Source organism: Mastacembelus armatus, chromosome 7, assembly GCF_900324485.2.
Source record: "Mastacembelus armatus chromosome 7, fMasArm1.2, whole genome shotgun sequence".
Lineage (NCBI taxonomy): Eukaryota > Metazoa > Chordata > Actinopteri > Synbranchiformes > Mastacembelidae > Mastacembelus > Mastacembelus armatus.
The window spans coordinates 26,195,878-26,220,247 of NC_046639.1; the positions used below are offsets into that span (position 1 = coordinate 26,195,878).

General features: G+C 43.1%; 3 protein-coding genes across 10 annotated transcripts; 1 reads left to right on the top strand and 2 right to left on the bottom strand.

The window, feature by feature from the left end:
- Positions 1-35: 35 nt before the first annotated feature.
- On the bottom strand, positions 36-7,024 carry zmynd12 (zinc finger, MYND-type containing 12). The gene is made up of 8 exons (XM_026331736.2): positions 6,884-7,024; positions 5,499-5,628; positions 3,142-3,313; positions 2,850-3,019; positions 2,480-2,602; positions 2,276-2,372; positions 1,569-1,714; positions 36-331 (listed from the first exon to the last, which is right to left on the bottom strand). The coding sequence occupies exons 1-8, from the start codon at positions 7,021-7,023 to the stop codon at positions 200-202; spliced, it is 1,110 nt and encodes a 369-aa protein (XP_026187521.1). The 5' UTR covers position 7,024; the 3' UTR covers positions 36-199.
- Positions 7,025-7,217: 193 nt separating this feature from the next.
- LOC113145780 (epithelial membrane protein 3-like) lies at positions 7,218-9,663 on the bottom strand. Its single transcript, XM_026332852.1, has 5 exons — positions 9,517-9,663; positions 8,409-8,496; positions 8,188-8,290; positions 7,947-8,087; positions 7,218-7,760 (listed from the first exon to the last, which is right to left on the bottom strand). Exons 2-5 carry the CDS (start codon positions 8,484-8,486, stop codon positions 7,585-7,587), a joined length of 498 nt encoding a protein of 165 aa, XP_026188637.1. The 5' UTR covers positions 8,487-8,496; positions 9,517-9,663; the 3' UTR covers positions 7,218-7,584.
- Positions 9,664-10,485: 822 nt separating this feature from the next.
- On the top strand, positions 10,486-24,308 carry ccdc30 (coiled-coil domain containing 30). Of its 8 annotated transcripts, none has more exons than XM_026331583.1 (28): positions 10,486-10,585; positions 11,291-11,475; positions 12,430-12,612; positions 12,850-12,970; positions 13,245-13,435; positions 13,678-13,758; positions 13,907-13,984; positions 14,473-14,629; positions 15,012-15,083; positions 15,732-15,847; positions 15,932-16,059; positions 16,155-16,347; positions 16,602-16,694; positions 17,114-17,242; positions 17,397-17,534; positions 17,783-17,961; positions 18,117-18,384; positions 18,585-18,707; positions 18,922-19,092; positions 19,257-19,466; positions 19,825-19,982; positions 20,118-20,283; positions 20,521-20,642; positions 20,728-20,869; positions 21,008-21,144; positions 21,594-21,711; positions 21,959-22,023; positions 22,564-24,308. In XM_026331583.1, the coding sequence occupies exons 2-28, from the start codon at positions 11,461-11,463 to the stop codon at positions 22,769-22,771; spliced, it is 3,762 nt and encodes a 1,253-aa protein (XP_026187368.1). In that variant the 5' UTR covers positions 10,486-10,585; positions 11,291-11,460; the 3' UTR covers positions 22,772-24,308. The 8 variants fall into 8 exon arrangements, with proteins under 8 accessions (XP_026187368.1, XP_026187366.1, XP_026187370.1 ...); XM_026331581.1 differs by having other exon boundaries at positions 18,603-18,707; positions 20,118-20,313; XM_026331585.1 differs by having other exon boundaries at positions 18,603-18,707.
- Positions 24,309-24,370: the final 62 nt, after the last annotated feature.

Consider the following 24,370-nt stretch of genomic DNA (forward strand, 5'->3'; position numbering starts at 1 on the left):
CAACATTGTCTTTTATTTGTTTAGACATGTGTAACTGACTATAGTCATTTTTTGTTCCACAGTATTTTTCCAATATCCAATTAAAATACAAATTAACATTTGGATGAAACCCATTCTCACGTTTTATTTGTTACCAGCTTAGCAGTTTCCACATTTCCATTGGTGAATTATTCTAGGGCCAAACTGATAGGCAGGCTGATTAGTCAGAACCAGGATGTGGGTCGGTCTGCAGATCCTGCACCAGCTGTAGCAGGGCCTGGACAGGCTCTTTCAGGTTGTGGTATGGTATCAGCTGGCTAGCCTGCAGGGCCGTGTTTCCAAATCCCTGTGTCTGGCAAACAAACACAAATGGAAACAAACAGCAGCTGTAGCTGTAAAACTGTCTGGGGAGAATAAAGCTGACTTATATAATATCACTGAACACTGGACTGCAACGAGGCAGATTAACCGATCGCACTTCACCCGTCCTACAGTCTGGTCTGCTCAGCTGTTACACAGTTCTTTAGTGTTCAGAGAGAAAATCTGGATGTGAAGACATAATTTGATGCTGTTGACAAAACCATTCATTCTAATAAACATGGTCAATGTGGAAATCACTGAGGTTTGTTTGCAGTAGCATCAATTGAATGTTGGCAGCTTCATTAGATGTATAAACAGCTGGAATATGCAGAGTGAGATGAAATGAGATGAAATAAACTTGTGGTTAAACTTAGTACAACTTGTATTTGCTGACACACCAAGAAACTGCAACAACTGTGAATCACAGAATTAAAAAAAAGAAAGAATTTAACCTGGAAATTAAACTTCATCCTAATGACAATAGCTAAGTGTTGTCTGTACACTGTTCTAACATTCATTGTGTTGTACAAGTTATTTTTAAATATAAAGACTGAACAGAAGACCATAGAAGGATGTAATCGTTCATCAGGAACCCTGACACACATACGTCACACACAGTTCATAGACTCTATTCTCTGACTAACTGTCTGTGGAGAAAGGAAACAGATTTTTACTGTGAAGATTAAAGATACTCTGTGGAATAGTCCTCAGGCTAATTAGCTTTAGGCATTATCCTGTCATGATGAACCCTGGTCTTTATTCCTACAACTGCCATTTTGCCACTCCCAGTGGCTTCTTAGCATCAGGGGGTAACTGTGGCAGCTTGTTATTTTGGTCCAAAATGTCTGACTATGTTGACCTTAAGGAAAGGCCATCATTAAAAAAGAGCTTTAGCTGTTGGGGAAGTGAAAAACAGCTCCAGTTGTATTTCACCCAGGCCTAACGACCCACCAGATAAACACCTCGAACACATAAACTGATCACAGTGTTGTTTTTGTGTAACTGTCTGGTTGGATTGAGGCTACCTTAGCCATGAGATCTCCTCCTTCCTGCCCCCCCCCCCTGCACTGGCTGACTGGATTTAGACCAAGACCTGTGACATCATCGCCTACTTACATCAACTATCTGGACTCATTAGAAATAATCCCATGTTGAGACCGCACGCCAACGGAAGTGTGTCACTGTGTCAAAGTGAAGTTAATGCTTGGTGACTTTGTGATGTGACTCACCTTTGCAGAGTCTCCTTCTAGAAACCAGAGCATGGCCAGGCAATGGGCCACCAGTGCAACCTGAGCTGAGTCTTTCCTGGAGGCATTCTGCTCAAACTCCAACATGGTCCTTAACATCTCCTCCACTTCAGCTCGCTGGGAGCTCTCTGGTTAAAACAATCGTGCAAATGCCCTTTAGCTTTTACAGTAAATTACATAAATACACTGTGCACTAAAACACCAGTGCTTTCAACTGATTAGACACACAAGCTTTGTAGAGTCTGTCTGAATCTTCAGTACGGTTTGTGTTCGCATCTTTTCCCCTGTTATCGTCCCAGAAATCCGGGGAAATTACAGGGGAGCTAACAGGCTTGGCATCATATGTAGGACAGCAGCTGCGCTACAGGCTCATGGTGCTGATGCTGCACTGCCAGAGGTGTGTCAGCACTGCTCTCTAGTCAGCCCTAGCCATGCTAGTGTAAATCTGTGGGTTACACAGCAACACAGCTCAGACAAATATAGCACCGTTGACCTTATTTCTTCAGTCTTATGCCAGTGGAGGTTACTGCTGTTTACTGGCTGATGGAATCAATGCATTGGGTAATGCACATTTGAACAATTAAAATATAACTGAACAGCTTTAAAAAACCTAAATGTGTGGTTTCATATTATTTCATATATGGATGTGTGACATTTCTGCTGTGCATATGTGGCGTTACATGACGCACCATAAGAGGGTTGCAACAACAGGAAGTCAGGCTCGTTGGCCTTTTGACTGTGGGTCTCAAGGCGCTTTGTCAAGAGGCAGTGCCAAGTTTGTGCCACCTACAATGTGAGCAAGAGAAAGATCAACCATTAGATAAGCCATAAAACATACCAATCAAAACAGATATGGTCACATGAGCAATAACAACCTAACTATTCTCTTCTACCTCTGAGTACAAGGAGCGAGCAATGGACATCTTCCCCTGTCTGGCAAAAATGTTAGCCATGAGAAAATAGCCGCCACAGGTGACTGGGCTGTCCGGACCGTACTCCTCACTGGCAAAATAGATCTGAAAGCAGCAGAGGAATCAGTTATTATTAGTTATATTTCTATATAGTATGGATTTCCTGTTGATTTAACATGAAATAACATGAAAGGAACTAAACATTGTACATTGAATATCATGATTTTACTGGTGTTTAAAAATATTTTTAAGCAGTAAGAGTCCAGTCACCTTATAGCATCAATAAAGTTATTGAAAAGCTGGAAAATACTTCATGCATTGAATCTAATTAATTACTAATTACAACACAGACATTGTTTGCAAAGTGAAACAGAGCTGCCTCCAGGTTTCCAGTCGCCATGTGGAGGAGGCCTAGGCTCTTGTGCAACTGGTGGTGGATTGTGTGACCACATTCTGGGCTCTTCAACACCACCCACTCCGCCTGAGACAGGAGCTGCGTCACCAGGTCTAGATTCCCCAAACCTGCAAATGCATACAGGCACACAAATATACCATACAGATAAACAGACAGACACACACTCATTCACGTTTTCAACATAATATGCAGGAAGGAGAAGGGAGATCATTTTGTGCTCCCTCCTCACCCATATTGGCCTCAGCCAGCAGCAGGTAGGCGGGGACAAGCTGGGCAGTACTGGGGCCGTGGACGTCCATGGAGCACCGCAGGCAGAACTGGGCAGCCGGCAGAGCCTCCTGGTACTTCCCCTCAGAAAACTTACTCTGAGCCACCGACTTGCAAATCTCAATCAGCTCCATCTACGCAAAGAACCAAACACAAGGAACCTGTCAGTTCTTACATTCATGACACTTCTAGGAATATTACACAATATTAAACACTCCTACTGACACTCCCATCTTTAAGAACAAGACGTGTAGAGATGTGGAAACTACAGAGGAATAAAGCTGATGAGTCACACAATGGAGTTATGGGAAAGAGTAGTGGAGGCTAGGCTGAGGTCAGAAGTGAGCATTTGTGAGCAGCAGTATGGTTTCATGCCAAGAAAGAGAACCACAGATGCAATATTTGCTTTGAGATGCTGATGGAGAAGTACAGAGAAGGCCAGAAGGAGCTGCATTGTGTCGTTGTAGATTTGGAAAAAGCGTATGACAGGGTGCCGAGAGAGGAGCTGTGGTTTTGTATGAGGAAGTCTGGAGTGGCAGAGAAGTATGTTCGAGTGGTGCAGGACATGTATGAGAGCTGTAAGACAGTGGTGAGGTGTGCTGCAGGGGTGACAGAGGAGTTCAAGGTGGAGGTGGGACTGCACCAAGGATTGGTGCCCCTTTGAGCCCCTTCTTGTTTGCTGTGGTGATGGACAGGCTGACAGATGACGTTAGACAGGAATCTCCGTGGACCATGATGTTTGCAGATGATATTGTCATCTGTAGTGAGAGCAGGGAGCAGGTGGAGGAAAATCTAGAGAGGTGGAGGTTTGCTCTGGAAGGGAAAGGAATGAAGGTTAGCCGCAGTAAAACAGAGTACATGTGTTTAAATGAGAGGGACTCAAGTAGAACGGTGAGGTTACAGGGAGTAGAGGTGAAGAAGGTGGAGGATTTTAAGTTCCTAGGGTCAACAGTCCAGAGCAACGGAGAGTGTGGAAAAGAAGCGAAGAGACGTGTGCAAGCAGGTTGGAACGGGTGGAGGAAAGTGTCAGGTGTGATGTGTGACAAAAGAGTGTCAGCAAGAATGAAAGGAAAGGTGGACAAGACAGTGGTGAGACCAGCAATGTTGTCTGGTTTAGAGACAGGAGAAAAAGACAGGAGAAAAAGACAGGAGGCAGAGCTGGAGGTAGCAGAGCTGAAGATGTTGAGGTTCTCTCTGGGAGTGACGAGGATGGATAGGATCAGGAATGAGGACATCAGAGGGACAGCTCATGTTAGATGTTTTGGAGAAAAAGCCAGGGAAGCCAGATTGAGATGGTTTGGACATGTTCAGAGGAGGGACAGTGAATACATTGGGAAAAGGATGCTGAGGTTAGAGCTGCCAGGAAGGAGGCCTAGAGGAAGACCACAGAGGAGGTTCTTGGATGTAGTGAAGGAGGACATGAGGACATGAGGACATGAGGATAGTTGGTGTGGGTGAGGAGGATACAGAGGATAGGGTTAAATGGAGGCAGGTGATTGGCTGTGGAGACCCCTGAAGGGAGCAGCCCAAAGGAAAGAAGAAGAAGAAGACTGACACTCCTATTTACAGTTACCTTAAGCTATTTATATATATATATTTATATACCAAGCATTTACCAATAAAACTCCAGTCACTTTTGGAAACAGCACATGTTCAGAGAAGGAGCCTAAATTTGACTAAAGTTCTGGAGGGACGCTTGATGTCATGTTTTTGTAGATGAGTTTAGTTATTTCTCAGTTCCTTTTTTCTTTTTCCTGTTGTATGTGGGCTGTCTCAGACACTGGCCTCGGCTCTTATCTATTATCCAATCCGTTTGAGCTCTTGCTCATCCAATTACAAGTGTTAATCTTGTTAAATAATTATATAAAGGTTTTCCTGGTGCCCTTGTTCTGTTTGATTCGGATGAAAACACACTAGTGTCAAAACATTAGTCGTATTTGTTTGAACCATTAAAAACTGTGCATTTATGAGTGTGCTGTCCAAATGTTTGATTTACCTGCTGTTTGTGGAAGGTGTGCAGAGAGTAATTGCTTTGGGATTATCTGAAGTTGTTGTTTTTGGTTGGACAAATTTACTGTGTGCTCCAGGCCTGGATTTGGTAACTTAGGCTGTGTGGAATTAGGAAAAATAAAACTGAAAACCTGGAGGCTAAACACAAACACTTTTAAGTCAAAACCTGTTATTACCTGTGGATGTTGAACTCACTTTTTTTTACATGTGCCTTGACTGTGTGAAATGTAAATTAGACTCAAACTCTAAACCAGTTTAAACTCTACCATATGTTTCACAGGCGTCCATATGTGGCACAGACATCCTGACCTTTTTAATCTGGGTCTCAATGCAGTCGGGGTGCTGGGAACTGAAGAGCGTTGGACTTCGAAGGGGAACAAGCAACTGACAGATTCTCTCGTGGATCCCCACCCAGTCGGCCCGCTGGTGTTCTGCATCGCTGAGGAATCGAAGAAGGAAAAAAACCGACTGTAATTTGGAGTCAATTTTATGTTCCCTAATAGACGCCCCACCTCGATTTCCTTCTCTCCCTTTAGTCATCCACAGAGTCCGCGTGGCTTTGAGTGAAACGCGGTTTTTGATGAATAATGAATCTCCCCTCCAGCTGTTGTGGCTGATGCTGTAGATGAAGCATTTGCTCATATGATCTGAACAGTTGAGCCACAACTTATATAACTAATATAACTAACACATACAGTACATACAGTACACACTGTACGTACTGTATGTACTGTACATACTGTAGGTACTGTACGTACTGTAGGTACTGTACGTACTGTAGGTACTGTATGTACTGTACATGTAGATGCCTTGGCAAAGCAAAGATGTGCTGGTGCTGGTCAGACTATTTGTAGTAGACATGTAAAATAATGTGCACTGTTACCAATAAAGTGTTTCCCATGGAAGAAGGTTTGAACTAACACTCATGAAGCAGAGCTGGTCCTGAACAGAGACCATACCAAATTGTAGGCCATTACATAACCGGCCTGTAATTTGGTTCATCTGCTCCTCTGCACTTCAGTGGAAACTGTCTTGGGTTCCTTGTTTTCTCTGCTGAGGAGCATGTGTCCTCACTCTGCACTGCATTTGTGCTGTTGGACTTGAGACAGCAGCAGAAAACCGGTCCAACGTGGCCACGTCACCTCAGCAATGTGTGTACGTCGGCACAGACGCACGCATGCACACACACACACGCACGCATGCATGCACACGCGCGCGCGCGCACGCACACGCACACACACACACACACACACATTTTAATGCTACGGGATTAAAAATCATCCAAACCCAGAGATGCATCTGAGTTTTAGTTCATGTAAAAGGGCAAACTGAGCACATTAATGTTATTTTTATGTTACATCGCTTTAACAGCAGCTTTAGCGGCTCATCCCTTCACAAACCCCCGCAGGCGGCGCGGTTCGGTGCCGGTCAGGGTCGCAGCAAGCACCGTCCGCCGGTTCGGGTCCGCGGACCTGGGACCTCCGGCCCCGCGAACCAAAGCAGCTGCTGAGCTAATCTCATTTCCAGCTGTTCTCTCCCTCCGGTCACGTGTTCTGTTTTTGCCGACAGTAAAACATGGCGAACAGTCCCACCTAGCGTCCCGCCGAGGACTGGCTGTGTTTGGAGCTCGCACCGGTTCACCGTTTGCAAACTGGGAACTTAAACTGGAACCGCCTGGTCCCACCCGATCTTACCAGTAAAAGGTGACCTGACACCGGCTGCACTGCACGTGAGCTCGTCTTTGGCAAAGCTCGCAAAACGTGTCCGTCCCTTTCGGTGAGGCCAGAGCCACGACGCTGCACGTCGCCCCCGAAACTTCAGGTTCGGCCTCCATCGATACGACAAAGCTCAGAAACTTTAGCTCATGTGGCTAACGCTAATTAGCGTTTGCTGTCGCCATGGCAACGACGTCAGCAGTTTACGCCCCTAAAGAGGAAACCACATCAACAATAAACACTGACACGCAATAAACGATGTGGAACATGCGCTTTATTATCGCCACACAGGAAGGTAACATACATGCACACATTGTGTTTTAATGATATTTATTTGGAACAGCTGAATCTATTCTAAACAAACCAAAGTACAAAAATATATCAAAGGTAATAAAAATGCCGCATCAGCCTTATAACGCTAATAAAAACAGATTATGCTGCTTCGGTCTTAGTCAACACATGAGACTTATAGTAGTAATATCTTCTATATGGTGGATTGATATGGTGACTGCAGTGTTCCCTTTACAAGACACATCTTTTCTAATAGACATGTAGGCCTATGTACAGTTCAGAAACATAAATCCTAAAATAGACATTTGTGGCCCTGGGCCTACTGCTCATTCAGCTGATTTTGATTATTCTTTCCAGTACTGTCGTCAGCATGGTTTTCCTTCTCGTGGTCACTCTTTCTTACGTAGGTGGATGTATATGATGCCGCTGCACAGCAACAAAGGGACGCACACCCAGGCCAAGATGAAGCAGTAGCCAAAGTGACCTAAAGACAGATCTTTGGAGTCCTGCAGGATTTTTTTATTGTGTAATGTGTAGATGAGAGCTGCAGAGAAGGCCATCAGGCCTAAGAGAAAGCAGATGTTTATTTTAGGAGCAGGATATGTACATGGGTGGGAAATGTTTAGAAACTGTTTAAGGATATGTCTTGGTTTCTGGTAGTAGACCATTATATTCTTTAAAGTTCAAATGGTAGGGTAACATGGGCCTACAACAACGGTCTCATCACACTTTGTTTTCACTGCACTGTTACCTGCAAAGACTTGACACAGTCCAGTGAAATAGAAGAGTCCACCCTTAGACAAAGTGAACAGCTGACCCAGGAAAACCAAGAAGGAGACTGAGGAGAAGACCACCGAGAGAACCATCAGGACCTGCACTGCCTGAAGCCACTCTGAGAAAGGCGACCGTTGTCGCATAGAAAAACAGTTTTAGTTGTCACATTGTTCGTGTAAAAGCCTTTTGGAAATATGCAAAATCAAATAGTTGCTTACCAGTTTCTTTGGAGGACGAACACAACCATGTTCCTGTGAAGTTGTCATACCTACAATTGTACCATAGATCCGAGTTCTCCGTGTCACCCCACACCCACCAGGACTTTAAAGAGAGATTCATCATGACATACACAGCATTTATATGTTGCACTTATGAAATATATAATATATAATATGTTTTATCACTTGATATATTATATCATCCCAAATCTGACTATTACCTTCTCCATGGTTGCAATGAACAGCATGGCCAGTGTGATGAGATGCAGCAGGGTGACAAACATGAGCAGGTATGCCATTTTCAATTTCCTGCCAAAAACAAACCAATTGTAAAAATTCAGGCTTGCTGAGCAACTGCATCCAACTTTACAGCTGCCAAGGATATAGTGTGTGACCAGTGTAGCGTGTTTGTCAGCTCCACAGTGAAGATCAGTGTTTGCGGAGCTTTCCTGTTTTGCCTTGAAACATAAAATGGAACTTCTGAGCAGCTGAACAGACGTTACTCTGTGTTGTGTAAGACCACACTTAAAAACAGCAATGAGTTATTTCAAAAACTTCCTTTAGACTGGCCTGTGTGTTACCGTCATCCAGCAAACCTGCAGAGATCCTGGGCGGGCCTTGTGAAATCCAAGCTGTGCCAAAATATTTACCCAAATAACCCTCTACCCCTCGGAGTGTGTGATTTCTTTCCACTGAGTGCAAAGTAAAAGAGTTTGTAATTAACCTTAGATTTAGATTTCATTAAAACTGCTCCATTTGTAAAATTAACATCAGAAGAAGAGCCAGTGATTTATAAGGCCGCCTGACAGTAAACACGTTGGTTTGGCACAGCCAAATTCTGTTGTAGTTTAACTGAGACAAATTTCCATTCACAGGAACAAAACTTGCAGTGAGACAAAAAAAAAAAAGACGTAGCGGGAAACAAGAAACAGAATGAGATTGTCTGTGAAGATCTTTATCTGTAGGAGAGGTCCATTTGGGTGGGCAGTGGAGTCACAATTACTGTCAAATTATGTCATTACACTAGATCTCATCAATCACAAGCACATGAAAGATAAAAACAGAAAATTATTTAAGACAAAACGTTGCACAGATATGATATGTGACATTTCTCTGCTCTAAGATTGTTAAAAGAAGTTGTCTTACTACGATACACAAAATGTGTGACAATACAAACATGTCCCTGGTGGCACAACATTGATACCCTTTACTTTAGGAGCTTGTTTTATTAGGAGCTGCCATGCAAGAGTGACTGCACTGACATCTTAGTTTTAAAACTAGCACAATATTTATTGTAAGTCCAGAAAAGACAAGAAAACACGTTCTCACCTCAGATATGCCCTGTTCCTCCGAATCAGACCTCAGGAGCAGCTTGTACACTCTACAACATTGTGCCCCTTCTGGTTGTCCTCTCCTTTCTAGCCTTGCCACACCCCCTTTATTTTTTCAATCACTCCATCGAAACTTTCCAAGACGGACGCCCATTTCCTCTGTGCAGAACAGAGCTCCTTTTTGCTCTGCCTCATAGTCCCTAAGTACAACATCACCATCCAAAAAAGACTCAAATGAGACCCACCCATGGGCAGTGCAGGCACATAAAACCACATGAAAAGCCTTTCTTTGTAAACAGTGGACTGCTCTTCACCATACTGAGCATTCTAGCATACCTTATCCACTTATTTAGTGTTGTTAGGGTAGTTATGAAATATAAACACACAGCTGCAACATAGCTCACATTTCCACAGCAGCATTAAGTGTGTATTCACAGAGCACTGGTCACTCAGAAAACATCTGGGCGGGACTCGCCAGGCAAACAGATCTTACTTGATGGATGAGTGGAGGCAACAGCAAAACAACAAATTATTATTTACATTCAGGTTGAAATAAAAGAAGAATTTTACTGTACTTGAAGAATATTGCCTTTCATATTATAATTTCAGAATACTATGGTGTATAAAGTATTGTTTAGTACAGTGTACTAGGGGTACTATAGGTACTATGGGGTATATAGCAGGACTCGAAATAAAATTCTAACATTTCAGATCCCACCACTTGATTTATGTTTGTTTGTTGCCCCCTGGTGTTTACATCCATGCTTCATCAAAAAGAATGACAATAGACTATAACATTAAACTACATATTAATGCTATAGACCATAGACTATAACATTGAAGTCTATATTAATGTTATAGACAGACTATAACTATAAACTATATATTACATAAAACACGCACACACCATTTAACTTTTCAGAAACTTTATTTTGTTAGAAACTTCCCGGATGGACTCCCCCGCCCCCCGAGCCTTTAAATGGTACGGCCCGTTGCCTAGGAGCCGCTAGAAGCCAATCCGCTCGACCTGTGCTCAGCACCTTCCTGTTGCTGTTACCTTTGGAAAGGTGAGTGAAACTTCAACTAGACCCCGTATCCTCAGCCTCACCGCCCCAGGTGAGCTAACCTGCACACGGGAGCCTCCGTCACCACCACGAAAACCACAGGACGTTGACCAGTTGCTGCCGAACGGCCTCTGGAGGAAGCTAATGCTACCGTTAGCGTTAGCCGAGCACGGAGCCTTTAGCTGCTCCTGTAAGTTTGGGTCTAACTGGGGACCAGCTGCGGCTGCAGGTAGTTGTCGTCTCTGTGCTCACTCACTGCCACAACGTGGTTAGCAAGACGGCGATTAGCAGCTAACTAACTAACTAGTTTACCACCAGGCAGCTTGTGGGGCAGAAAGGAATGTGGCTGCTGTCCCACCAAACCCCTCACTCGCTCCTCCTCGTCAGACATTTTGGAGAAATGTTGAGCTGGAAAACATCACAGACTTTCAACATCATGGGAAAGTGCTCAGTTGTTGACAACACAAGCAGCAGCACTGTCCTCAGTGCCAGAAAACAGGATAGGTTCTGTTGATACATACACACAAGTGCAGCACAAGAAAACACTTGGTGAGAAGACACAGCTCTTGCCATTTTTGCTGTTCGTGTTTGATTCCTCCTGATAAAATGACTAATAACTAAGCAGCTCTTTGCCTCAAACAGCCGCAGGTGGTGCTGTGTGACCAGGCGGTGACTGCAGGTCCTAACGTGATGCCTCATGTTTTACAGGGAGCTGGAGGAAAAGATGAATGCCACAACAACTGGAGCCATGAAGTATGAGCATCTGACGGTCCACACACATTGAGATGGTTTCTGTGCAGTACCATGCAGGCTAGGTTGTTTGGGATTAATGCTTTGACCACTCACAGATGCAGCTTCACCAGACTTAATGAATAACTATGGATCATGAAGAGGTAATGTTCATAACTTCCTTACAGGAGCCAATTTTCAGTTTAGTTCAGCAGCAGAAATATTTGATGGTCCATATAGTCTGAGGAATTAGTTTGTTATTCATTGTGACATTTCTGTTCACTAGTCACTGTGCAGTGTTTGTTGGGGATTTTTACTTTGTTGACAGAAAAATAAATTGAAGCTTCTATAAAATCCTGATGACTTACATGTAAAATGGTAGTTGGAGTTAAAAAAAAAAACAAAAAAAAGCCTTGCACCCATATTCATCATTCACCAGTGTTGGGATGGGCAGTAATGTCTAATCCATTTACCCCACAGGGGCAAAAACAGAGGCCAGTTTGTTTACGTACACCATGTGTGACCTGATCCTTAGTTTGTGACAATATAGTGCATGTTGTTGGAGCAATGACTTCTCCTGGAGTAGTGTAAATGCTGCATGGTGTTGGGGGGAGGGGGGCTGATCAGGTTACCAGTACTACAGAGTAGAGTACAATATTGAATTCAGCAACAGGTGTTTAGTGCTGATGTTGAGTCGCTCTGCTACGTGTCCATTTTCACCAAGGCTGTCAACCTTGATGCTGAAAACTTGTTCGATGCTGTGGTTTGCATGAGAGGTTTCTGCATCATTTTGCAAACTGATTCACAAGAATAAATATGTCTCTTATTGTGCTGCAGGCGTCTTACATGTTATACATGTCAGCACACAGGTGTAACAAAATATCATAACGCATAAAAAAAGTTAAGAAAAATTGAGCCAATCTAGTTTTGTTATAGCAAGAACATCTTTATAATGGGAAGCAGTAATTCCAGTGCTATGCTTTCATAAGCTTAATATGTAGATGCTTCTTAATTCACCATAGAACAGAGAGAGGTGTCACTTCACACCGTGCAGCTTAACATGACCACTCAAGGCTCTACCGATAAATAAACATTCAGCTCCTCCTCTTGGTCCACAGGCTCGGACGGAGCTGGACCAGATTTCTGTGCGGCTTCAGAAGGATGGCTTGCCTCCATCAACCAGTGCGGAGGAGCGGCAGCATCAGCTGTGGCAGCTGCTGCTTAATAGTGAGGCCAAGCTTCAATCCGCCACCCAGGAGCTGCAGACCTTGCGTACTCAGCAGGCCTGTGAAATGAAGGAGGTGAGGCACTTCGCCTTTTTGTTTTTTTAGTTCACCAACTGTTTATGACTACGTATAATTTTAATTTCCCAAAGGTCCAGTTTCTTCTTTGCTTCAGAGCAGCAGACATATCAAAACTGCTGTAGGAACCGTCTGAAGTATGTTAGGGAATACCCTCACACTTCTCTCTAATGGATACAGGACAATTGTTAAAATGCTATGTCAGCTACACCTGAGCTTCTTCTGCCTGTCTGTCAGGTGGAGAGCTATGTTGCACATATTCGTGGACTGTTGGAAGAACGTGAGTGTCTCACCGCAGACTATGAGAGAGACAATGAACACTTGCGACACGAGCTTTACCAGATCAGACAACAACAAGGTGAATTCAGTGCTGTAGTTCAATGTTCGGCTAGTCTGGTTTACCAGTGCTCCTGAGTGGGATGTTTGAAACGCACCTGGTTTAACCAATTTGTATTTGCCTTGAATGTCTAAGCTAATTCTGAATAACTTCCATTTGCTTGTTTGTGTGAAATCTGCTTCAATAAACCATATTTGTGCACTGCTGTTTTGTTGTTACTCTTATACTAAATGTTACTTGTCAGTCCTGCCATGTGACTTCCTGACCAGTGAAAAATCTACTTTCCCCCCACCAGAGAGTCAGTGCAAGGAGCTGGCAGAGATGTTGGCTCAGGAGGACCTTGGGGAGATGGGCCTGAGCAGCCCCAGTGAGCAGGTCGCTTACCTACTGGTGGAGAGGGCCACATTGCTGGAAAGGCTGGAGGCTGCTGAGAGGAGACTGGAAAGTCAGAGTTTCACTGGCAACTTGGGGGAGGTTCACCAACAGGTAATGGATTGACTTCCATCAGTTTGCTCCATCTCCTAAGAATGTCAGCTGTTTCATTCAGTGAAACCACATCAATCCATTAGAGCAAATATATTATGTATAATGTTCTAGTTTATTTTTAGTGACTTAAATCAAGAGTAAATGTAAGGCTTTGCACTTGAATGTAATGGTTAACTACACAAGTCAAATGTAGAGGCCGTGTCAACATTAAGTGAGTCTGTCTTTCTGTGACACTTGGACAGGAGCAAATTTGCCACATGATGGAGGATGGTCTAAGACAGCAGAGGGAGGATGTGCAGAAAGGTGTCAATAGCATGACAAAGGTGAGCTGACTGGCTCAGTTATAAATATGTAACCTTTCAAACTTTTCAGGTTGGCGAAGGAAAACCTAACTTTTGCAGTTAAAGCACATGTATTTGATAGTTTTTTAGTTTCTGCTGTGATTTTGCACACACTGGTCTTTCCTTTCAGCAGTGTTCAACCCAGAATCCATGGAGAAAGTTGTTTGGACTGCGCAGGTCTGGTCAGAGCAAACACAATATCACCCCTGTAGGTTCCCACCTCACAACTGATGCTAACTAAGTAACTAACACTGATGTTATGGTGAAGAGTAAAACGAGGGCGTCCCGGCTTGTTTCAGAGTGGTACTGCTTTTGGAAATCGTCCCATGCTGATAATGTGCCTTGATATCTGTGAGACACTATAATACAGAGAACATTGCTTGTTTCAGCAGCACTTGTAACTTGCTAACAGTTTATTAATGCTTAAAAAAGCTGGAAATGGAACAGTAGTGGCATGTCACAGGTAACAGCATGTGTATTTTTTGTCCCACTGGCATTATACTGTATGTCACTGCCCTCACTCCTTTCCAGGCATGCAGTAATGATGAATCTCAACCTTAAAATGCACGTCTCTTTATAACAGCACGTTAGACCCTTTGCATCTCCAGTCTACCTGCAAATATTCCTTCCTTCTGTACGTCACCCGCTCTTAACTATTCACACCATGTTTACTTTTTCTTTTTTCTTTTACATCAGGCCCACAGTGAGGAGGTTTCCCAGGAGCGAACTGAGCGCCAGCGGTTGGAGCGGGACCTGGAAGAGGCATCAAGGAGGCTGGCGATGGCTCATCAGGATATCCGCAGACTCACCAATGAGCTGGATGCAGCCAAAAACAACAACCTAGACTCAAGTGGTAGGTCACAAAGAATCAGAGTAGGTATCCCTAAAAGTGTCAGTATGTGTTTGACTTGGATGCAATGTTTACAAACACCATATTCACTTACACTCAACAATTGTTGGGATGGTGTTTGCACAGGGATGCTACGCCAGTGGTTATAAGAAAGGCCCAGATTTACACCTGTAGCTCCACTACCTGTTGTACTCAGCTTCTTCCCTGCAGCCTTTAAAGTGTTTAATGTTGTCAGACTGCAGAGCTGTAGCTCGTGGAAGCGGAGGGCTATTATGGCCAACTGCAGGACGTTAACAGCATTAGAAAATATATGTTTCATAGGGCATGAATTAGCAGAAAGCATATTTTCCACTTTGTAGAATTAAGAATATCCTTATAATCTTAGGATCTGAGCTTCAGGAAATGGTCCAGGAAGTAGAGAACCTGAGGAAGGAAGTGGAGAAACTGAAGCACTGTGGTGAGGCAGACCTGAATGTGGTATAAATTCCTGCTAGAGACACTACCTGACTAGGAAGTGGATTTACTTTAACTTTCACACGTCCCTCTCCATTGGCAGTAGAGCTTTCAGTTACTCTTTTATATGCTTATCAGTTTGTTTAAAATCACGCCGGTGTTGGACGTTTATTTAATGTTTGTCTCTTCCCTGATACTGGTAGATACTGTTCAAACAGAAACTCTGTGGTATGTGAGAAGGCTCAGTTAAATCTTTCAAATGCCGTCACATGCACTGATGAGTTGACCATACACTTGGCTAGTAAACGTAAACACTATAACATAACTTCACACATGTGCAAAGTCACCATTGTGAAGTTAGTCGTGACTGAAAGTCCTGTACGTTGATTAAAATGCTTAACCTGGGTTCCTGCTAGGACAGGTTTGTTTGCTTTGTTTTTCACCATTGTGAACAAAATGAACACCTGCCCCTCAGAAGCATTGAAAACTATGTGATATTGCAGTACTATATTCAGAATTACAACAGACTGTAAACTGATTTTTAATTTAATTTGAAGGTTTAAAAAGGCAAAACGAGAAAAACTAAAATCTGTTTTCATGTCTAATACTTTTATACATAGATATATTTGTGGTTCTGTCTTTCTGCTCGCAGATATGATGAAGCTACATCAAGTCAAAGAGCAAAGTGATAAACTAGATACTGAGAACAAAGCTTTGAGGGAGAGAGTGAGCACTTTAGAGTCAGAGAAGAAAACTCTCCTGGAACAGGTTGGTATTTATTTATTAAAGTGAAAACTCCTCAAATTCAGCCGTTGCCACAGCCTCACGTTGTTTGGTGCTGTGTGTGTTCAGTTGGCAGTAAATGATGGAGACCAAGATGTTGGAGCCAGAGAGGAGCAGAAGGACAAGAGCATTAGCAGCGAACCACCAAACAATCTGTTTGGCTTGGCAGCTCAAGAGAAGGATCATATTCACAAACGGTGAATGCATGAACTCATGATTCATACATGATACATTTATGTTGACTTTTACTGAGAATATCACACCTACTCTTTCTGACTCATTGTTCTGATAGCTGTCGTGAGGCAATGGAAGACGGACTTGTGCAGGTGAGGGAGCTGCAACGGCAACTGCAGAGGCTACGCAAGGAACAGGAAGAGCTGGAGGAGAGGAATGAGGAGCTGGAGGCCCTACTGGGGGAGGCCCAGAATGCTAGCAAGGAGGAGAGGCATCGCCATGAGGGAGAACTGGAGGGGCTGCACAGGAGGGTAATAAGCATCAATAAATTCTCTCTCATCTCTGTTGAATTTCTTGACTTGAAGTATTTTCACACCCTTATTGAGATTTTGAAGCTTAAGTCTTTGAAAAAACTCACCTGAGAAGTTGAGGAAAGCTAGCTTCCCAGTCATTTACCATTTATCACAATCCATAACCAGAAGAACTCAGAAAGTCTAATTTATTTGTGGATCTTTGAACAGTCATCTCTCTAATAGCCGAGTAATAATCTGAGCTGGTTATGCAGATCAGAAGCCTGGAGGTCCAGCTGAAGAAGCAGGACGCCCAAATGCTGAAGAATGGAGACGAAGTCAAAGCCACTGAGTCCTTCTTACAGCTGGTGAGACATCACTTTTCAATATCATTCATGTTTCATTGACTTCATTTCAGAGCAGCTTTCCAACACAGCATCTATCTAATATAGTTAAAGTCGTAAGTGCACAAACTTAAATACAGCAATTGATTATTCAAAGCTCCTTCTGAAGCGCAGAGGTGGAATCCTAGTGGTTAAAATTTTATTTTTAGTTGCTTTTTATATTGTAAACAGCAGCAGGAATCTGACCAAGACAAGGATGCCCATTCAACCTGTGGAAACTATTACTGTTCCACGTTTGACCAATCACAACCAATTTGTATTCACAAACTTGATTATCAGAGATAAAATGATGCTTCAGGTGTATGTCAAGCGTTTATATGGGCTAGTCCATGATTCGCTGCAGCCTGTTAGTGCTCTGTGCTCCCCTTTCACCCTGTGTGAAGCACCTAAGGGACAGCAGCCAGGAGAGACTGGCTCTCCTAGAGGCACGTCTGACCGAGGAGAAAGACTGGAGGAAACAGCTGGAGCTGGACCTCAGCGCTGCCCAGGCTGCCCTCAAAAAAGACAAAGAGGTAAAAAGGCCACCTATACAAATATGTGAAATGCAGTATGCATGTTGAGAGGTTTAGTTCTGATGCACAGTTGATGTATTAAAAACAACTCTCAAAATAACAGTTGCAAAGCTCACGGTAACTGTATATATTTCCCCCTTTCTCTACATCAAAGGCTTTGCAGATAGGTGAGCGAGAGCTCAAGAAGCTGAGACTGGAAGTAAACAGCCTTCAGACAGATTGCCAACAAGGGAAAACACTCATCAAGAGCCTCACCCAAGTCAAAGGGGAAAAAGCTGTGCTGGAGGAAAAGGTTTGCTAACTCGAATAAATGGGAAAATACGAAATATATTCAAGTCAAAAGAAAATGAAGAGAAAATATATAAAGAAATGAAAATATACAGTAAACTTCATAATGTTAATAAGCAAAAATAGCCAAAATATGTCCATTGCAGTTGTTGACAAAAATGCCAGTATGTGTCAATTTTCATTTTGGAGTTAATACATTTTTTAATAATTAGTTTCTCTCAATCTTTCTGTCTTCGACTCTCGGCCTGTCAGGTAGCCCAAATGGAGCGTGCTCACAGTCGTCTACAGAAAGAGCTGGAACACCTCAAGAGCAGGAACCAGACCCAGGAAGACATGAAGCCCAATAGGTTGCAGGTCGACCATCTACAGGAACAAACTAATCGAATGACCGCTGAACTCAGTAGCCTCCAGGAGGCTCACAACACACTGAGGTTGTTGAGTTTAGGTTCATGCAGTAGCATTTTTGAGTGTGGGAGACAAATCATAGCACTACAGGCACTGTCGTTTCTATGTTTTGTTACGATTTGTCAAGGTAGGACTGGAACACAGGAGGTTACTTGTTTTGCTTGATGTGAATATTTTCCAGGAATGAAATAGTTTCTGAGCGGCTGCAGGTTGCTGAGCTCCAGGCCAAGCTGAGCTCCAGTGTCAAGGAGAAGCTGGTGGCTAAAGGGGAAAAAGAGAGACTGGAGCTGGAGATGGGGCGACTCAGTGAGCAGCTCAAGTTGCATCAAGAGCAGCTTTTCTCTACAAAGGAAAACATGAGTAGCAGCCAGAAGCCTGAACTGGTCCCAGCTCATACAGAACGTAGGAGTAGTCCAGTGGACAAGGCTGAGGATGAAAACTTGGATCAGGTAACTGGATTGTATGGCTTTTAATTTGATTTGTAAAAATGTTAGCATGTGAGATCACACTGAATAACTGTTCCATTAGAAATTAGAAAATTAGCGCACAGCTACACTTCACCATTTTCATAAAGGAAGCAGAAAAAGACTTTGCTCAACCAACATCCTCTGAGATTTGTTTATGCTGTGTGATGTCATGGTGTCTGTAGCTTTCATGTCTGAAGCAGGAGCTGAATCATTTGCAGACCAAGCTGGAGAAAGAGCAACAGGTGGCCTCTCAGCACCAGCTGGCCCTGCAGGCTCAGATCACTGAAGCCCAGGCACGCATCAAGGTACATATGATCATTACACATCCTTAACAACCACGCTGTTTCTGCAGTTCAGTTTCATGTTATAACAAATCAGTGCTGCTGAGAATCAAATGTGTTTTTTGCTTTACCTTTTATTAACAGCAGCTGCATTAAGCCTTGATACTTCACTGTTGTGGAACACATTTGGGATTGGATTAATGGTTTTCCTAACCTTGTCTCTCGTGTTTGTCTTCAGTCGCAGGACTCATTGCTGAGCCAGAAGGCAGAGGAGGCTAAACAGATAAAGCAGGACCTGCAGAGGGTCCAAAACCTGTTCACCTCAGCAGAGAGAGAGCTACGCTATGAGAAAGAGAAGAGCATGGACCTAAAGAGACACAACATCCTGCTCGACCAGGAAAAACTGAAGGTCAGTGTTTTCTGAATGCCTCTGACATTTATTGATTATTCGTCATCTCATTCACTTAGTCACTCAGTCATGTCACTGTGAATGCCAAATTCCCATGAGCAAATGTGCTACTGTATCATGAACCGTTGGTGTCTGTGCTCTCTTGTGTCATGTGCTTCCCTCAGCTTTGTGCAGAGGTCAAGCAGGTCCAGACCAAACTGGTCCTTTTGGAGCAGAGTGTCCAAACTCAGGCGACTGAGTGTGAACGTCAACAGCAGAAAATCAGGGAGCTGGAGCTGGAACTGGCACGTAATTCCACAAACCGCACTGCGACCACGAGTCTGCAGGAGGACCTGCAGGCAGAGAGGATGCGGCTCATTGCCGCTGACAAGAAGGTTAGTGCTGGGACAAGAACTCACTGTCCCCACTGTTGGACAGATTAAACCTTGAGTCTTTTCAAGCCTGGGATTACTTTCTGGAAAACAGATTAATTTCCTCGACAATTAAGTAATTTTTCCTCTTCCTTGCTCTGTTCATGCTCTGTATCCCAGGCTTGTCATTATGAATTCCAACTTTCCATATGAACATTCCCTTAGTTAGGTTGATCAGCGTTGGTGATCCTGGTTGCCGGTAGTGGACTTCATATAGCCAGGTCCTGCAGAGCGAGCCAGACTAACCTGAAATATTGGGATGCTGTGGAGTGTTGTCTGTTTGCCTCACTGAGAGAAGACTGTGGCTCTGCTGTGATGGCAGGTGCTGGAGCTGCAACAGCAGCTGAAAAACGTCCAGCACCAGCTGCGTGTGGAGGAAGCACGAGCCGGCGAGAGCAACCGCCTGGAGAAGGACTCCAGAGATCTGTCCGATACCCTGTCAACCCTGAGAGCCCAGCAGCAGGAGGAACACATCACCAGGTCACACAAACCGCTGACACCGCCCAGTTAAATTTGGTGCTAGTAGTAGTAATGGTAAACCCACAATTCAGGACTTAGGCCTGATTTTGAGCCAGTGTTTATGTTGATCCTCGTTCTGTCCATCTACTGCTCCAGGAGGTTGTTAGAGCAGCGTGAGGAAGAGCTGCAGCAGCAGGTGCGCTCTCTGAGGCTGAAGGAGGCCTCTCTGTCCAGGACCAATACAGAGCTTAGCCACCGTGCTCAGCAGCTGGACACGCGCCGGGCCGTCGTGGAGGTTGAGCTTAGCAAGGCCAAAGAAGAGGCAAGGAAAAGTGTACAGCAGATTTTATTGGTGCTGTAAAATTTACATGCCTTTAACTCTCTGGATATGTCTGCTTCACAATTCAAACTGAATAGAATTTTTGCAGTCACATGTTATCAAAAATTACAATATTTTAGTATTACTGGTAGTCAGATTTATTGTTTATATGCCTTTGTTTACTAGTGCCCAATGCATTTTGACTTTAGACTGAGATGTGTGTGTAATATGTGTCCTCAGGCAAAAGACAGCCAGAAGTCAAGCCACAGACTGCAGGAGGAGCTGGCAGCCAGTCAGCAGGACTGTGACAGACTGCAGGGGGAGCTGCAGCAAGTTCTCCTCCAACTTGACACACATGTCAGGTGAGACGCACACTAATATTCATACTGCAGTATTATTATGACACTCTGGTACTGTAACTAAGAAGGTTTTATGTGTCTCGCCAAGGAAGTACAATGAAAAGCAGAGTCAGCACAAGATCAAACTGCGTCAGGCCAAGCAGGTCTTTCTCAAGGTGACGGCACAGAGGGACCGCACCATCCAGAAACTGGAGAACGATTTGATCCTGGCGTCTAGCCTCTCACACAAGGTTGCACACACGATGCAAGATGCTGTCTGAATCTCTTCACTTCTAAATATCCCACGAGAGATGATTTAGCTGGAAGAATGTTTTCATAAGTCTGTTTTAAATTGTTCTTCCTCCGGTCTCGTCCGTGGGGGCTTCCAGGAGAAAGAGAGAATCCACACTGTGTTGGAGGAAAATGAGAAGCTTTTAGAGGAAAAGAGGGAACTTTTGCAGAAGATAAGCGAGGCAGAGGAAATGGGCAGCACAGGCATGAGGACTGCGTCCACTGCCCAACACAGGTATCGTAATGAATCGCTCTTTAGATACAGTATGCTAGAAAACAATGACAGCTGTTTCTTCTGAGGAGGCAATTTGAGTATTTATTAGTACTTTTTCTCCTCAAGTGGAAATCAAGAATCAGGATCAGATATCACATCAATGTACCACCTATGTTGAGAACTGAAATATGCCATTTATTGAGATCTCTCTCAAGCAGGAGTTGAAATAGTCTGTTATTGTTAAGGACAAGAAAAATTAAAGTCTAACAAAACTGATAAATCCTATAGAAGCTGTTAGTAGTTAATGATGTTCCATCAGGTTTGTCTCATGAAATGTCAACTTGTTATACCTTGTGAACTACACTACAGGAAAGTCATGATTTTCACTTTCAACTCAAACTGTCATGATTCTGCGTATAAGTAAGGACAAAAAACACTTGGGAGTGAGTGTGAGCATTAATCTGTTCAAGGATCAACGTCCTAGAAGTGGAAAACAGACAATTACAGGACCGAACCCTAAAACTCTCCAATCAAGTTAGTTCCTTAGAACGTACCCTGAGGAACATCCATTCATTCTACAGCATGGAGGTAACACCATACAGATTTTTGCTTTTTAATGGGACAAAACTCACGTTTTTAAAATCACTTACAGCACAACTGATGTGCGGTGAAGAGTTTAAAATTCAAGCATTTGCTGAAAATAGTGCAAAGGCTGATTCTATCATGACTATCTAAAAATGAGATGAACAGCTCAACCTAATGTAAAATGGGTGACATGCCGTTGTAATAAAAACTTTGCTGTGTTTTGATTATAAATGGTCCAAATGCCCAACAGAGTGCCAAGAGAGTCCTCCCCTCTGAAAGTCTCTGTGACAGCATCCTACATACATCTACACTAAGGTAAGCTGCTTTTGAGAGAAATGAAATGATTCGAGTTTTTAATTTTATTGTATTAGCTTTCATTTTAAACTTGGGCTTGAGTGAGGTCAGCAAACACCAGAGACAAATACAGTCTCAGATTACAACTGTAATCCGAGTCTTAAAGACAAGGGGAAGAAAAAGATTATTGGCAATAAACATCCCATTTAGAAAAACCAACCCAGTGATTCTGTGATTGGAGAAAGTCAGAACAGACTGTATTGGTGTGTCCGTTAAGGATAAATGTGTATATTTCCACACCTTAACTGAGCAGATGTATAATAATCCCTCAGGCCAAGAAATACCCAGTCATCTTGGTTGGACCATGATCTTCTGATGACAGTGAGGGGCAACAAGCCCCACCTGCCCTTTTTCATCATTTGTTTTTATTCAGATTTTGAATCTCATTGCAGTTTCCATTGTGACATATCTTTATCTCTTCAACAGCATAATGCACATGTTACACATTATACAGCCTTGAATACTGAAATCTGTTTCTGTGGTGTTTTTCGATGTGATCAGTCCGAAGTCAGGTTCTTGTGACCCGCTGGGCATCTTGGACAGAATCTGCACCGTCAAGGTGGACGACCACGTGGTAGTGGATGGCTCTCGCGCGTCTGTGTCGGCACAGCAGCCGTCAGAGCGCAGCTACCTGAATCTCACCTCGCCACTGGTTCCTCCAAATACAAAAGGCAGTGGGGAGAGCTCTAAAAACAGTGACCAGGTATGAGAAGGGGTAGGTTCTTTTTGTTTGCAAGAGCAAGCTCCCAGTTTGACTCTGTTTTAAATCAACATACAAGATTTACCACGTCCACTGGAGACGCAAATCTGGATGAGGGAGGAGAAAGTATGTAAAATGCAATAATTCTTGTTGAAGACAATAATAATAATAAAAGGGGGGCTTCCACTGCAGTTCTGCTCAGGGTGATATCTCTTTTGCATTGCAAAGCAGATTCTTGTTTAGCTTGCAAGTACTGCATTTTGATCCAGGTCCTGAGATTGAACCTTTTGGGGATTTTAACAAAACCCTGTACAAGTGTCAATTAAATTTTTAATAACATATTTTCAAGTGAATAGGATGTGATGTGAGATTTGTTTCGGAAGCTAGCTGGCATTATTTTGATGGTATGCACACGTGTAAGATTATACCTGTGGAGCTGGTCAGTTCAGTTGTTTTTAAAGTAACGGTACATGTTTAGACAGTTTACACTTCACACCAGTGCCGTTAAGGTCAAAAACACATTTCATGAGGGAGATTTGAATGAGACGGACTGAGCACTTTATCAGAGGGTATCAGAAAGTGGGTTTAGTGAAAACTCAGATCTGTTTAACTCTGAGTTGTGGGGAAAAATAGAGTTTTCTGTTCAGAGATCATTTAAACTTGGAGTCTATTGTAACACCCCGGCATGCTGGGGGACTATTGGACCCTGTTATTTCAGAAAAACTGAAATATTTTTTTATTTCTCATGAGAATGTCTGATTCTTCTGAATGTGTGCACGTTGTTCAGGCTGCAACCGAAAACTCAGTTTCCCATCTTGGGGTTAATCAACTCAGAGTCCAGAGTTTGTTGAACCTGATTTCTGGAATACACCCAATAAGTTTTACTTCTGTTTACATTTGGGAAAATGTAGGCCTGGGCTGCAACATTTGGAAGTCAGTGGTACTTATTACTGGTACTAGTTTAATTTAATCTCAGCAGTGTTTTCTATGAGAAAAAGAAAAAAGGCCTATGGTGTCACTACTGTGTCAAAACGTCTCTAAACACCAGCATTTGTACAAGTTTGCAAAATCATATTGATAATGTTTAAAACTGATGTTGTGGACCTACTTAACTTGCAGATACAGGGCTCCTTTTTGAGATCACTGTTCATCACTGTTGCTTCTCACTCCAGTATTTACGATGGTCAGCTTTGACGGTAGTCTAGAAAAAGATATTGGTATTTGGTCTGTCCAAGCTTCTTTCCAAGGCTGGTCAGCAGAGAGACGTATTTTGTACATGGCATTAAATGCATCACACTAATGATTTCTACAACACTATTATCATTTTGTGTCAGTAATAGTTAACACTGTGGAAACTATAGGCTGTTTAGTATGAAATGTGCCTGAAATGATAAAGTGTTGAGCTTTATCTTGCTGTAGCATGAACGTGTCTAAGGACAAAAGACAGATGTAAGCTGAGATGTAAATGACAAGAACCTAAGACTTTTGTGATACATACATTTTTTTAAAAACTATTTTCATAAATAAAAGTGAATAAATAAAAAGAGGAATAGTTGATTATTTCTTTTCCCCTCCTCCTCCGTGTCACTTGAGTTTGGTTTTTAGTAA

What these genes read in the sequence shown, in the direction of transcription:
- zmynd12 (XM_026331736.2), bottom strand. Translation starts at nt 7,023, where the DNA reads ATGGAGGCCGAACCTGAAGTTTCGGGGGCGACGTGCAGCGTCGTGGCT. An exon ending in TGTCAGGTCACCTTTTACTG is followed by an intron (nt 5,629 to 6,883) that starts GTAAGATCGGGT and finishes TCGATTCCTCAG; the next exon opens with CGATGCAGAACACCAGCGGG. An exon ending in TTGAGACCCAGATTAAAAAG is followed by an intron (nt 3,314 to 5,498) that starts GTCAGGATGTCT and finishes TTCTTTGCGTAG; the next exon opens with ATGGAGCTGATTGAGATTTG.
- LOC113145780 (XM_026332852.1), bottom strand. Translation starts at nt 8,486, where the DNA reads ATGGCATACCTGCTCATGTTTGTCACCCTGCTGCATCTCATCACACTG. An exon ending in TCATTGCAACCATGGAGAAG is followed by an intron (nt 8,291 to 8,408) that starts GTAATAGTCAGA and finishes CTCTCTTTAAAG; the next exon opens with TCCTGGTGGGTGTGGGGTGA. An exon ending in ACTGTGTCAAGTCTTTGCAG is followed by an intron (nt 7,761 to 7,946) that starts GTAACAGTGCAG and finishes GCTTTCTCTTAG; the next exon opens with GCCTGATGGCCTTCTCTGCA.
- ccdc30 (XM_026331580.1), top strand. An exon ending in TCATTGCCGCTGACAAGAAG is followed by an intron (nt 19,467 to 19,824) that starts GTTAGTGCTGGG and finishes CTGTGATGGCAG; the next exon opens with GTGCTGGAGCTGCAACAGCA. An exon ending in CTACATACATCTACACTAAG is followed by an intron (nt 22,024 to 22,563) that starts GTAAGCTGCTTT and finishes CGATGTGATCAG; the next exon opens with TCCGAAGTCAGGTTCTTGTG.